Source organism: Trachinotus anak, unplaced genomic scaffold, assembly GCF_046630095.1.
Source record: "Trachinotus anak isolate AG129_WGS33_773 ecotype Australia unplaced genomic scaffold, CSIRO_AGI_Tana_v1 ptg000009l, whole genome shotgun sequence".
NCBI classification, from domain to species: domain Eukaryota; kingdom Metazoa; phylum Chordata; class Actinopteri; order Carangiformes; family Carangidae; genus Trachinotus; species Trachinotus anak.
In genome coordinates, this window is record NW_027273860.1 from 7,670,127 (window position 1) to 7,683,187 (window position 13,061).

Below are 13,061 nucleotides of genomic sequence, written 5' to 3' on the forward strand. Positions count from 1 at the left end.
TGTTCATATACAGTCTGAAGTCTTTTCTCATACTGATCAAGAGATCTGTAACTGTTCTGTGGCTCAATACCACTTAAGTGCAGCCACTCAAATCATCATCATCAGGATAGCTTTTAAAACTCTTCACTGATCTTTTCAGAGTAATCCAGATCGACTTGTGCAAACAGACACCAAGGAGTGTGGAGCTGAGGGAGAGAAGTTGTTGGTGTGGAGAACAGAAGATAAGACAAAAGTGAGTTAGGCTGCAGAAGTTGAATGGGAGGGGAGCAGGTCAGCACAACATTTAGAGGATAAATTGTTACCAGAGAGAGTGGATTTAATTCTGGGTCAGAGAGCAATGCCACCGCTGACTGGCAAAAGATGAAAGAACGAGAGAGGGAGAGTCCCATTTTCACTGAGCATCTCCTTACTGTCTGTCACGCACGGTACTCGTCTCTTAGCAAACAGGTGCCATGACAACAGCTACCCAGCCGGGCGAGAAGATGTACCCCAGAGAGAGATGGAGGGAGTAGGTGGAGAGGAAGTGAGATAAAACGGGAAAGAGGGGAGGGTAATGAATGGAGAAGGCACCTACAGTATAGGTGAAGACAAGGTAAAGTACAGTTTTCCTCTGCTGCTCTGGGATTTGTTTTTTCCTGTTTTGTTTCTGGAGTTATCAGTGACCCACCAGTCAGTGCAGAGCCCTGTCCTCTCCTCCAGAGACTCAGCATATTCATCCTGATGCTTCTATAAGCTCACCCTCAGGAGCTGGCCACAAAGATCTGCTCCGCGATTGGGCACGCGCTGCGGCTCAGCAGGGCGGGGTTAAACCTGCTGGGATCTTTCATATTCATACTGAGCGTGAATACATAATCAGTCCATCAGGTCACTTTTGTGCTGTCAGGAAGAAGAGCCTCAGAGTTCGCTGGATAACTCTTATGTGATCTTGACTTTTTGCAACGTGAAGGAGCCTGACGCCCTGTCATCGTTCCTCCTCTTTGTGGAGTGTTGATCTGAAGCTCCTGACAGATGCTGGATTCAGTCAGAGCCGGCAATTTGGGCTTGCAGGTTTGCAGGGCAGATGATGACCTATGGCTGAGCGTGGCGTGCCCCCAGCCGTCACCCCTGATCCCACTCAGACCTGCCCGCGCAACAGGCTGTGGGGCTGAAATCTGCTGAGGAGGGGGCTCCTCTCGCCACGTTGCCGGCCTGCTCTCGTTGCCATGATCAAACAAACCAAGAATAAAAATGTCTCATGGGTAAGTGAGGTGTGTTGGTGAAGTGTGGGTTCTACTTACTGCTGAATATGTGGTCTTTACTTTCTGTTCTCTTCAGAACAACTGAACACTAGTGATGCCATGTAACATTTTGAAATCACTATTGATAAGACTTTCTGGTTTAACAGATTATGTAGAGACTATTACAGTATATTTTCATTGGTTTTTGATGCTCCTGTGGCCAGTGGTTAGTCCAAAGAGAGGCTTAGAGATTTAGGTATTATATAACTACAAGCTACTACATGCCTACTTTATGAAATCTGGTTATCAGTCTGCCAACTCTGCCTCTGTTACAAGAACATGAGTGGTGGGATAAAATGAAACTATATAGGATGGAGACTCAGTGCTGAATCTCTTAAGAAAATGCATAGCTGTTATAATAGTAAAAATAATAAGAGTAGGTAAACAGTATTTTCTATCATGTTGTCCCATTTTTTTTTTTTAACATGTGTGTTTGATATCTGATTCTTTGCCAGTGCAGACGGATCAGGGGGATTAGAGTGAGAGTGGCTTTGCGAGGATGAAATCAGCTACTTGGGGAAAAGGGGGGTGGGGCAGGGAGGAGAGGCGAGGATGTGATGGAGTTGTGGTTTACTACTGAATCCACTCTCTGTCTTTCTGTGGAGTTAAAAACATTTTCTCTTGCTGATTCTGGAGTCGCATGACCTCCAGCCACTCAGCTCAGCCTCCTTGTTATGTAATTTATGAAATCTCTTGGTGGAGTTACTGTATGTCGAGTGCAAGTGGCACAGTCATGGTGTGATGAACCTGAGGCTAAACTCTCCTCCATATCTACCATATGTGATGCTCTCCTCAACACGAATTCATGTTTGACACTGATAACGGTGCGTTTTTGTCCAGTGTGTTGCACGGGTGCACGTGTGCATAAATAGAGATGTACTTATGTGCTTTCCTCCGGAGGGAAACGCTGCTCCACTTTTCCCTCAACCCACCCATATGGCACATATGTCATACTGCTGCTATCTGCAGCCCAGCTCTCTGTCCTCACAATGAACCTGATCATTGCTGTGCAGACAGAGATGCAAAGTTGAGTACCTTAAAGTACCTCAGTGCTGAATGGCACAGTGTCGCTTCTCAGTCGTGTTTAATGAAGCAGACTAGAATCTTCATATTCATATTCTTCTTATTATGTGAATTATACTTCATTTAGTTTTCTTAAATAATTGGAACAAAAAAAAGAAATCAATACATTAAAAATGAGACCTAAACAAAAGAAGAAATACTTAGGATTTGCATTAATGAAAGTGGACACCCACTGAGGATTTGGGGTACATACTATTATACACATCTGATATTGATAATAATCTACATATCAACTGTATAGATATTTAGAAAACATGTGATTAATGTAAAAATTAAAAAAATATGTTGTAACAACTAGTTAACCAAAGCATCTAAAACAGGGAAATTAATGCTGAATAGACCAGGTTTTAACTGGCTGTTACATTAGATTGGACACAAGGGCTGAACAATATGCAAAAAAAACTGTATTGCAATTATTTTTGATATGAGTCACGATTTCTGTTGGAATTGCTTAATTTTCAAAATATAAAAATGGCGATGATGTGATTTGTAGAGAGTATGATCTCTAGGCCAGGGCATCTCTTTACCAAAACAATGCTTATTTATTTACATTTTGCCTTTATCAAAGAAATCCCACTTCCTGCGATTTGGGTACTGTACCATATTGTGATTTCCATAACATTTTGATTAATTGTTCAGCCCTATTGTACTCTTATAAGAAGACTGTTTAAACTGATTCATTGTGGTATGAAAATGGTAGGATGGATACGGATTAATTGTTTCCACTCACACAAAAATATAACTAGCCAGTCGGTAAACTTTTGTGAGAAAATGTGAAGCCGCCTGAGGCTACACAAAGTGTTTAATCACTTAGCCTTTGCCTGCACTGGTTCTTTCTCAGGGCCCTCAATCAACAACACACAGATTATTTTGCTAATTCAGCTTTACTAGATTTGGTCCCACAATGTGCAAGGTTTTGCCTGAAGAGAACAAGTTCATTAAAATAAAAATACAAATATTTTAGTCCATTAGGAGCATGTTTAGTCAATTTAAGGGCCTGTGGTATGATGAGAAACACTGTGTGCAAAATTGACCCCAGAGTGAGAGTAGAGAAAAGCACACAAAGTTTCCCAAATGGAAAGGGTTTTAGCCGTTTATTATTACAGGTGCATATTTTAGCTTGTGGTGGTGCAAGAGGAAAGGTCAGGGGGTCATCAAAACCTTAAGAAGTCATGTCAGGACCATAAGATCCATGAGAACACTAAGGCCATGCCACTAGTTCAGCAAAAATCAGAGATACACACAAGATAAACACTGGCTTCACCATTTTTTGTTTCAGTCCATGCACACCTCCCTTTTAATCAACAAGCAGCTTACTGTGCTCACATTAGTTCAATATGCTGCTGATTTGTTCTGCAGAAACTGTGGACTTTTCTGATGCAGTTGCAGTGCCTCTGCAATGCAATGATCCCAGGTATCTACTCATCTATCCAATAAGCCTAATGACTTTGAGGGTCACATTCATAATCACGGGGGTGGGCAGTGGCAGGCGGATTAGGACTCCAGATGGTGCTGTTACCGTCTGACTGTCTGTCTGGCTATGGATGTACAGCTGCAGGAGGTCACATGTTTTACTACAGTGGTCAGCTCTGCCACTGCAGCCCAGCAGCTCAGCATCATATCCGCTCTTCAGTAACGCTGAAGCTTTCTGCTATCACCAGAGCAAGTATTTGTTGATTGTGTCTGGAGTTTTCACTTGCGTTTGTGTGTTGTAGTCTGCCTCGCATAGCGTCATGTAGTTGTTTGACCACGCAACAGATGTCACACTATCAAATTAAAGCTTAATGCCTGACCAGCTGAAGAAAAACACTTCAGAGCTAACCATGACACCGCACAGCTTAAACACTCGACTATTCGTGTATCTCTCTGCTTGTGCCCATGTCGGTGTGTGTGATCTGCCTGAGAGAGACTCCACAGCCGGCTTCTCTCCACATGAGGCATGACACTTGCTGTTGGAATAGCTCTTGAGGATGACCACATCTAATTCCTTCTCCTCTTGATATCACCTCGGCTGTGACACCGGTCGTATTTGAGAGCAACTTGCCAGGCAGAGCAGCAGTCAGAGTTATCCTTTTTTTTTTTTTTTTAACTGAGCAAAGAGGTTGGCTTTTTTCATGCCAGGCGTCAGCTGCTTGCACCCCTGGGTCATGGTACTCTGAACAAAAACCAGGGGATTTGCATAATTCATTACAGTCGCTGTGGAACGGAGAGGCGACACAGGTGTCCTGGGCATTGTGGGAGAACGAGCATGTCTAAGAAGCCAAAGGTAAACAAAAAAAAAAAAAAAATACACACAACCTGTGCTTGTTTCTGTGTAAATCAGCAGCTTACATCTCTCTCCTTGTACTATTAGTTGTAGCGATGGCTTGTTTTTTGAAAGCTGTTGCCGTCCTGTTGGAGTTGACTGCTTTTTCTGTGGCTGTGGATCGCTCGCTGTGTGCGGTTTTGTTGTGAGTGTCACAACCTATTGTATATCCTGTCTGTGAGGTCTGCTTACACGGGCCTGTACCATCTGAATTGCACGTTGTATAAGTAGAGCTTAGTTTTAATCATGGATTGTTGCAGGGCTGTATCTGCATTTTAGTCCTGTGGAAAGGCGTTGATGCTCACAAGGCTCTTCTGTTGGTGAAAGGCAATCTGCAGGGTCATCTTTCTCTTTCCATGTGTGTATAACTGTAACAGGTCTACTGAAAGAGTCTGCTCATGCAGCTAAATCCTGTCTTTGAAAACCGTTTTTAGATCATTCGGAGCAGAGTGATTTAATCTCAGTCATTTTACGCAATGTAGGGCAATGTTTCTTTTTGACTTCTGATGCCTTTGATAATGTCTTCTGGTGACTACCTCAACAAAAGTGATTTTCCTTTGTTATTTTAGGAGCATTAAAGGTCCCATGTGAAATAATCTTTTAGGTTTACATTCAGTGTTATGAAGGCTGACAAAGCCAATTAATCAGTTACGCAATCAAAAGAACATTTATTTGCAACTGTTTTGATAACCGATTAATCATTTTAAATATTTTTGGAAGAGAAAATGCCATAAAGATGTGAGGATTTTCTGCTTTTCTCTGTTTTATATCATTGTAAAGTGAATATCTTTACATTTTGGTCTGTTGGTCAGACAAACAAGACAGGTGAAGATGTCACGATACACTGAGAAAATGCTCGACAGATTATTTGATAATGAAAATAATCGTTAGTTGATGTATTTTCCATCCATGTTTGTTACCTAGTAGTTGTCTTCTTTACTGTCTTTGCTGGTGCATTACTATGTCTATTAGTGTGTTGCCACCAGCTCCATAGTGCTACTACCAGTCAAAAACTCAGATTATTTACTAATTCATGAAAAAAACTTCCTTCTCCTGTTAATCATCATGGGACCTTTATCTTGTGACCTCTTGGTTTGCGACCGCTTCAGCTGAGTACAGTCTCTGTCCATTTTGCCTTAGTACCACAACATCTTCCAAGGTATAAAGAACAGCTTTTAACAGCTTCTCATCACGTTTCATGTCAGTCATTTCTTCTACTCTAAATCCTGGATTGGTTGAAAGGCTGAAGCAGATTTAAATCTCCTTACTAAGAGAAGCAATCATTACAAAGTGAGTCGGGGGATCAAGTGGACGCGAGCAATTGCCCCCGTGGGTGTTTGTGTGTGCAGCGTGGATCGTTCCCTCCCTCCTGTAGAGCTAGAGTACAGTATACAGATGAGCATGTGACGACACAGCGGATTATTGTCTCTCACATAAACTGCTCAAACACTTTGACTGTGTTCATATTAGAAGCCCATCAACGATGTAGCCCAAACGTGTACAAATAGAGAGTCTATGCTGTTTGTTATGTGTGTTTGAATGCATTATGATGTGTTCAAATGCAAGCTTCTAAAAAGGGAGGTTTCAGTATGAAGTGTCTGTTTCTGTAATTCATTACAGAAATAAGTTTTAAGGAAATTTGGGCTAAAACTGTTTAATGGGACTCTGGTGCATAATCAGCAGCTCATTTAAGCTTCCTTTCCATTTTTATCTTATTTCTCCTTTTATTGGAAAATATTTAAAATATTTTCTGAGCTGTCAACTTTGTAAGAGGACCTCCTTTACTGTAAAATGTGGTGATCAGTGTAGGAGGAAGCAAGAAACAAAGCAGCTTGTGGTTGGATATAAAATCCAGGTGGAAATTGCTTTAGACTGATCATTCTGGGTGTATTTTGGTGAAAACAGATGCATACCAACGATAGTCTTTAACATAATCACCCTGCCAAACTGCAGGGCTCTCAGGCGACAGGACCTGGTTCCCATCAGATAAAATTTTAGGGTAAATGTTAGTTTTTGTTTGGCATGTGGTAGCCATGGTTAAGGCTGATGTAATAGACAAATCTATATGAATAATGCAGTGAGAAACCCACAGATAACCATCTGATATATCCACAGATATCATAAGACTCTGCAGCTCTTTTCAGCTCATCGTTGTGGCTTTACGTCTGCAACTTGACTTCAGTCTTACAGTTCAGTCTCAGCACTCTTCTCAGTGTAATTTCTCTAAAAACTGACTGTGCGCTCCAAACAGCAGATGGACAAAGTTAGTCACTAGCTCGTGAACATATTTGAGTGTTTAGCTGTTAAGGATTTGATATTTCTCCGAATTTAGTGAAGAGACAGAGGGAGCAAAAAGGAGAGTGAATATAGGGTTTTCAGTTTGTTTCCATTATGTACAAATGGACCAAAAATGAGCCCCAATCACTAAATTGTCAGATATCAATTACCTTTAACTAATTAAAATTTTTTCGAGGGATGACATGACGGTTTGTGTCTGCGTCTCTTGACCCACCCCTTGTCCATCATTTGTTCGTATCGCCACAGGCCTGCAGGAGTTACCGTATTCTGCACTTGTGTTTGCATGCACAGCATGAGTGTATCGCCCTCTGCCTGTGTTTTTGCCTGACCTGTGCAAGACTGCATTGGTCACAACAGTTCCAATTTGCCAGCTGAAGAGTTTTTCCTATGACTCCATGTGGGACAGCCGATGTGTTGATGTGTTCAGCGAGCGTGAAGTGACTGAGTTAGCACCACACACTGCACTGCAGCCGCCAAACGTTGTGCACTGTTGTACATGTCAGCGCTTCAGAATTCATCAAGTCTTCGCATGCACTCGCTGTCCAGCAACTCCGAGCTCATGATTTTCATTCCCTTGGGCATGCTTGACAAGCTTTCTTTGTCTCCACGGACTAAACACATCTTTGGAAGGGTAAGCTTTAGTTGACTTTTAACCTCAATTGTTCTGATACCACATTAATAGCCTAAGGCTTTATGCTTCAGATTGAACTCCTCAGTTTTAGCCTCATTTAGATGATGTGTGCGCAGGTTTAGTGCTATTCTCAGGTTTGGTACACATGCTAGCGGGATGCCCTTTGGTGGAGTGGGGGAAACAGCAGTCGAACTCTCGAGTCACTCAGAGAGGCAGCAGGAAGCAGAGCAGCTGCGGCTTCTATCCCTCTCTTTCTCTCATCCTCTATCCATCCCTCCATCTCTTTTTCTTATTTCTCCTCAGTCTCTCCCTCGTTTTCCCTCCCTCCCTTTCTCTCGTTGGCTGTAATTAGAGATGGTCCCAGGGCTCAAGTGGCCTGGCATGTGTTGTAGCTAGGTAACCTCAGTCAGACGCTGGCTGCCGGCCCTGGGGGGTTTCATTAGATGTGAATCACAGTCACATCAGGCCCAGCGTGGATTCTCCAGTCTGATCTGGATATTATGCATCAGCATCAGTACAGTCATGCTTTAGATTCAGTCTTCACATTTACTACATTTCAGCAGAGCTTGGTATCATTTGTCTTTTTTTTGTTACCAGTGCCTTATTTGTAGAAATATAAAGCTGTAAAACATATTTATCATAGAGACATGGGAGTGGTATCTATCTTCTGATTGTTTGTTTCGACAAGAAAGCTAATGAACGTATTTTCCAACAGTTGACCAGTCGACAAACATCCAGAGTAATTTAAAGTGTTAGGGTAAATAATCTTTTGTCTTAAAAAAGGTTGTAACGAGTCATTTACAGGATCATCTTAATACAAAGTAACACATGATAAACAGAACTTTATGTTGCTTTTTTGTAGTTTTTGTAGAAGTAGGGTAACAAAATAAGCATATATTTCATGGTGGACTACTGGGGTGGGGGGTTCTTGTAGGGAAACTGAAAGATTTATCCACCCATGCCTGAAGTCGTCTTGGAGAGTTTCATTTGTGTAATAGCATTCTTGGCAAAGCGAAACCCCCTTTAGAGGAGCCTTTCTGACAGATCCTCAATGATCTAATTGTGGTGTATTTTAGCCCATTAGTAATCTTTTTAGCTTTACTAAATGTCTATAACGTCATTTGTATGAATCATGGCCTGTTACAATAGCACATTTGACGGAAAACAAAACACGGGTGATGTGGCTGGATGTTGTTTCTGTCATTGGCGAGATGCTTCAGGTCAGAATCAATCAATTATCATCAGTATTTGTCGTTGGTTTGTCCTCTGTTATGATGTCTTCAGCGTTATGATTGTTGTATTGATGTAAGGCAGATTAACTCATGATCCCGAGTGCTTTATCACTGGAAAGTGTGTTTGGCAGAGTGGAGAGGTTTTGTTTTGGGCTGTTTACTTTCATGTGAGTGGTGACCACTGTGTAGTCACGTTTGCATGAAACTGTCCGACACCTGTGTCCTCTCCTGACATGGAGTTAGAGAACAACCTGGTGGCTCAGGAGAGTGTCCCGCAACTGAAACTGCACAGGTGTGACCCCTACATCGTGTTGACTTATTCAGTTTCATTGTCATTTTGGAGGCTGCAGTTTGTGGTGCTGCTGAATTATATTGTTTTATACTGAGAGGTTTCTAGGTTTCTGGTATAACCTTCATGAAGGTAGGATTTATTGCAGGGCTTTTGAATCTACGTACATAGAGGAAACAACTGCTGGCAATGTCATGCGTTTTTTTTTTGTTTTTTTTTCAATGTGAAACACATTGGGATGCTGTATTGATTCCCCCTTGTGGTCCAATTACTGTATGCTGGTTTTGTAAGCTATCCTTGTTGGCTTTTGTGTGCCTGTCAGTGTGAATGCCTGCTGACGTCATTGTGTGCATGTATACTGATCAATAAGCCAAAGGCAATGCCGGCACTCATTTCCCAGCGCTGGCAGAACCAGGAGACATTGATCTGTCAAATCCCATTCTGAGAGGCCATTCAGAGAGAGCTGATAATTGCTGTCGGCAGTGAAGGACGCTATTATATCATTACATTATAGTAATTACAAAAAATAAAGCAGCTAATCTGGGCTAGAGCTTTATCTGCTTTTGTTGATTTAACATATTGTGTACAGAGTATTCTTGTAGAAGCTTTTAGCTGAAATCCATTGCACACATTAAACACATAAACTTTACTATGGATGACCTCAGCATAAAAATCCTGGCAGGGATAACTGGAGCTACATAGGATCAATAAACATGCAGTGATTTTTACGCGTTATTTTAATTGAGTGGCAACTTAAAGATCACCGTTCTCTTTGCTTTTACAAAATGTTTCTTGATCATTATCGTAATCTCTTTTATGATGTATGATGCAGACTTCACACACAGAAGTCATTTTTAGTGAGAATTCAGAGACACCAGATCGCACTTCCCGGTCAACTGTCATCACGCTCAGCATGTGGAGGTTTTTGCCTCCAGGGCTGAGTTTAATTAGTCTGTTTTTTCACCTTTGTTTACCTTGACCTCATGTTGCCACTGCTGGGCCAGGATTGGACTACAAACATACTTTAGACTACAAAAAAGTCAAAAATTCACTTGTTCCACATCCTTAAATGTAAATACTTGTTTGGGGTGTTTTGTTTGTTTTTTTCTTCTGTGATACTAAATTGAATGACTGTGTTTTGTTACTGACAATTGCACAAAACAAGACATGTGACTATGTCAGCTTGGGCTTTGGAAAACCTTTTTACTATTTTTGACATTTATCGACCAAATGATGAATTGCTGAAGAAAATTATCAGCAGATTAATAAATAACAAATTCAAACACTTATTTTCTGTTTTGCCAAGAGTTAGATAAGAAGATCAACAACAATGCTTATGTCTGTCCCGCAGATAGCCAGCAGCCAGTGAGCTTAGCTTAGAATAAAGACTGGAAACAGCAGGGAAACAAATGAAACAAAATCTGCTTACCAGAAAAACCACAAAATGTCATTTTTACACTTCAGTTTTTCATGGACTAAACAAAGAAATGAAGCATGTTCAGAGGTTACTGGTAGGTGGATTTTGTTTCTTTTGGGTAAAACCAGGCTAGGTGTTTATGCTAAGCTAAGGTAACCTGTTGTTCACAGTTACTTAATTTTCAGTGTACGGACATTAATCTTCTCAACTAACTCTTAAAGTTTATTTATGTTGTTACACAGTGAAAATGACACAATCTACTTTGTATGGCACATTTAATTTAAAAAGACACAATATAGATAGTTATGTTTTTAAACAGCAGAATTTTCAAAATGATTTTGTTATCTTTTTTTTTGCTCTAAACTGATGCATCAGGACTGGTAGCTATTGTCCTGGTGAGATTAGGATAACTATCCCACAGTTTGTCACGTGTCAAGCACATGCCCTGGATGATAATCCTCAGAAAGGGGTAAACCCTGATATAAAACAATATAATCTATGATTTAGGCTGGGCTGCCAAGAAAACATTTTCTCCCCACTGAAAATACAAATCTGGGCTTTACTGGGATGTCAAATACTGAGCTTGTAGTTTGATAGTTGTATGATCTCTTGTATGAGGCTGGAAAAAACAACACACAGCTGTTTACTCATTTCTCGTCTGAGCTGTTCAGTTGGTGTGTTTTCTTTTGTGACATAGCTGCATTCCTCTATTGTTGCTCCTGATTTATTACAGGAAAATTTATATTAGTTATGGTGTCATTTTTGTGAACTCATGACTCAGCTGTGGCGGTTTCCGAACTCACCTTCTGACTCATATTTTACGGCTTGACTTGAATATTTAACATCCCATCCGGCACGAGCTCTGGCGTCATAGCAGCACACATCACAGCTTCAGTGTTTCTGATGTCAGATCATAAAGAGATGGATGTGCAGTGAGTTCTTTGAAGTGAATGTGCTGCTTTACAGTAACCACCAGCTGCAATACACTGGAGCTCAATAGAAAACTGTCACTTGATTACTTAACCGACTTTATATGACTTAAATCTTATATAGCTGTGAGAGTTCGTAGTGTGTTGGGTGCTCTTGTTCTACTGAGAAACGTATATTTGTCTATATTCTTGGACGTAAAGTTAAATACAAGCATGATTATGTGCCATCAAATGACCAAACGGAAAGTTTCAATGGCTTTCGTCCTGTTGATGATGAAAGCAAATATGGCATTTCGTTGATGCAGTGAAGATAATTACTTCCTGACTTTTCGGTCTCGGCAACATGTGCTGAGACTATAGAGTGAGTTTAAGGCAAAGTGGAACACATGTAAACCCCCCCCAGATCACACACTCGCACACAGACATAAAAAGCTTCAGCAGCTGCTTTTGGTGCTTTCTGGAATTTTCAGGCCAGCCCTGTTGGCCAGAGATCTTACTTCCTAACTGGATGTGTGTGTGTGTGTGTGTGTGTGTGTGTGTGTGTGTGTGTGTGTGTGTGTGTGTGTGTGAAACTGAGAGAGTGTACATATGTGTGTGTGTGTGTGTGTGTGTGGGAGGGGAGAGGGGCAGGGGGGCTTGTTTTTGGGGCTGGAGGACGGTCGCGGCGCTCTAAAGGAGTGTTCTCCCAGCGTGGGAAAGACGCTCGTCTTTTCTCTGCCTCTCAGGGACTGAAGTAGGCCAAAGAAGGGCTGAGAGGAGCTAACTTCTCTCCTCCAGCTCTAACTTTCTCTGCTTGGTCAAAGCCGTTCCCCTCTTGAGCCGGGACGAGGGGATTTGTAGGAGTGAAGCACTCAGGCTGGCAGGAGTTCCTGTGCTCCGAGAGGAGATGGGCAGCAGCTGAGGAGACTTTTCTCCCAGCCGGGCTGAAAAGCACAGAGTCGGTAGGGCAGAAATGTATCACTCCGGCAGTGAGGAGTCAGATCTGGTAAGTTTGTATAAACATACTTTCGGCAACTCCAACTATATGCCCTTGAACTTTTCTGAGCCTAACTCGGCAGTACTTCTCACTCTTGTCCTGTCTGTCCTCTGAACAAAGAGGAAGGGCTCGGACTGCAGCAGAATGGAGGTTATTAGTGCAGGATTTAAAGGGGCGTAAACATACACTTCCTATTTTCTCCCTTGTCACTTTTCCGGAAAGTTAGTAGGTGAGAGTCTTTCTCAAAATGCACACGGTAACTCTCTTGCAGTGTGCTCTTTTCTAGATGAAAAGGCTCATTTGAGAGTCTAGTCTGACTTTGCGAGCACCGCTGCACGACCACTACAAGCTTAAAGTGTGGAGCTGAGACACTGGTTAACAAGCAGAGAGAGAGAAAGAAAGTAAACAGCCAGGATAAGTTTAGTTTTCATGCAGACTACTAGAGAGCACAAAACTTGGCTTATTCCTAGAGCAAAAGCTAAAGTTTTGTCTTTGTCTTTGCCACATAAGACAAACAGAAGATCTCCATTTTTTCTGGAACTGTCCAAGTTTTGACTTCCTCTTTGCAAAACTTTTATACATTTTTTTGTTGTTTCCAGTTAGTATTTCAAATATCTCTTGTTC

The 13,061-nt window shown here is 41.6% G+C and overlaps 1 protein-coding gene across 5 annotated transcripts in view; it reads left to right on the top strand.

Annotated features, from left to right (window-relative positions):
- Nucleotides 1-13,061, top strand: part of cacnb2a (calcium channel, voltage-dependent, beta 2a) — a 61,345-nt gene that overhangs the window by 15,824 nt on the left and 32,460 nt on the right. Inside the window, exon 1 of one of the 5 annotated variants that reach the window (XM_071484969.1) lies at nt 4,530-4,626. The exons of 3 other annotated variants lie outside the window; for them this stretch is intronic. In XM_071484969.1, the coding sequence (XP_071341070.1) occupies nt 4,609-4,626 (18 nt within the window). In that variant the 5' untranslated portion in view covers nt 4,530-4,608. Of the gene's footprint in view, nt 1-4,529; nt 4,627-12,100; nt 12,447-13,061 lie in introns of those variants that run through there. One more of the 5 variants, XM_071484967.1, reaches the window with a different exon arrangement.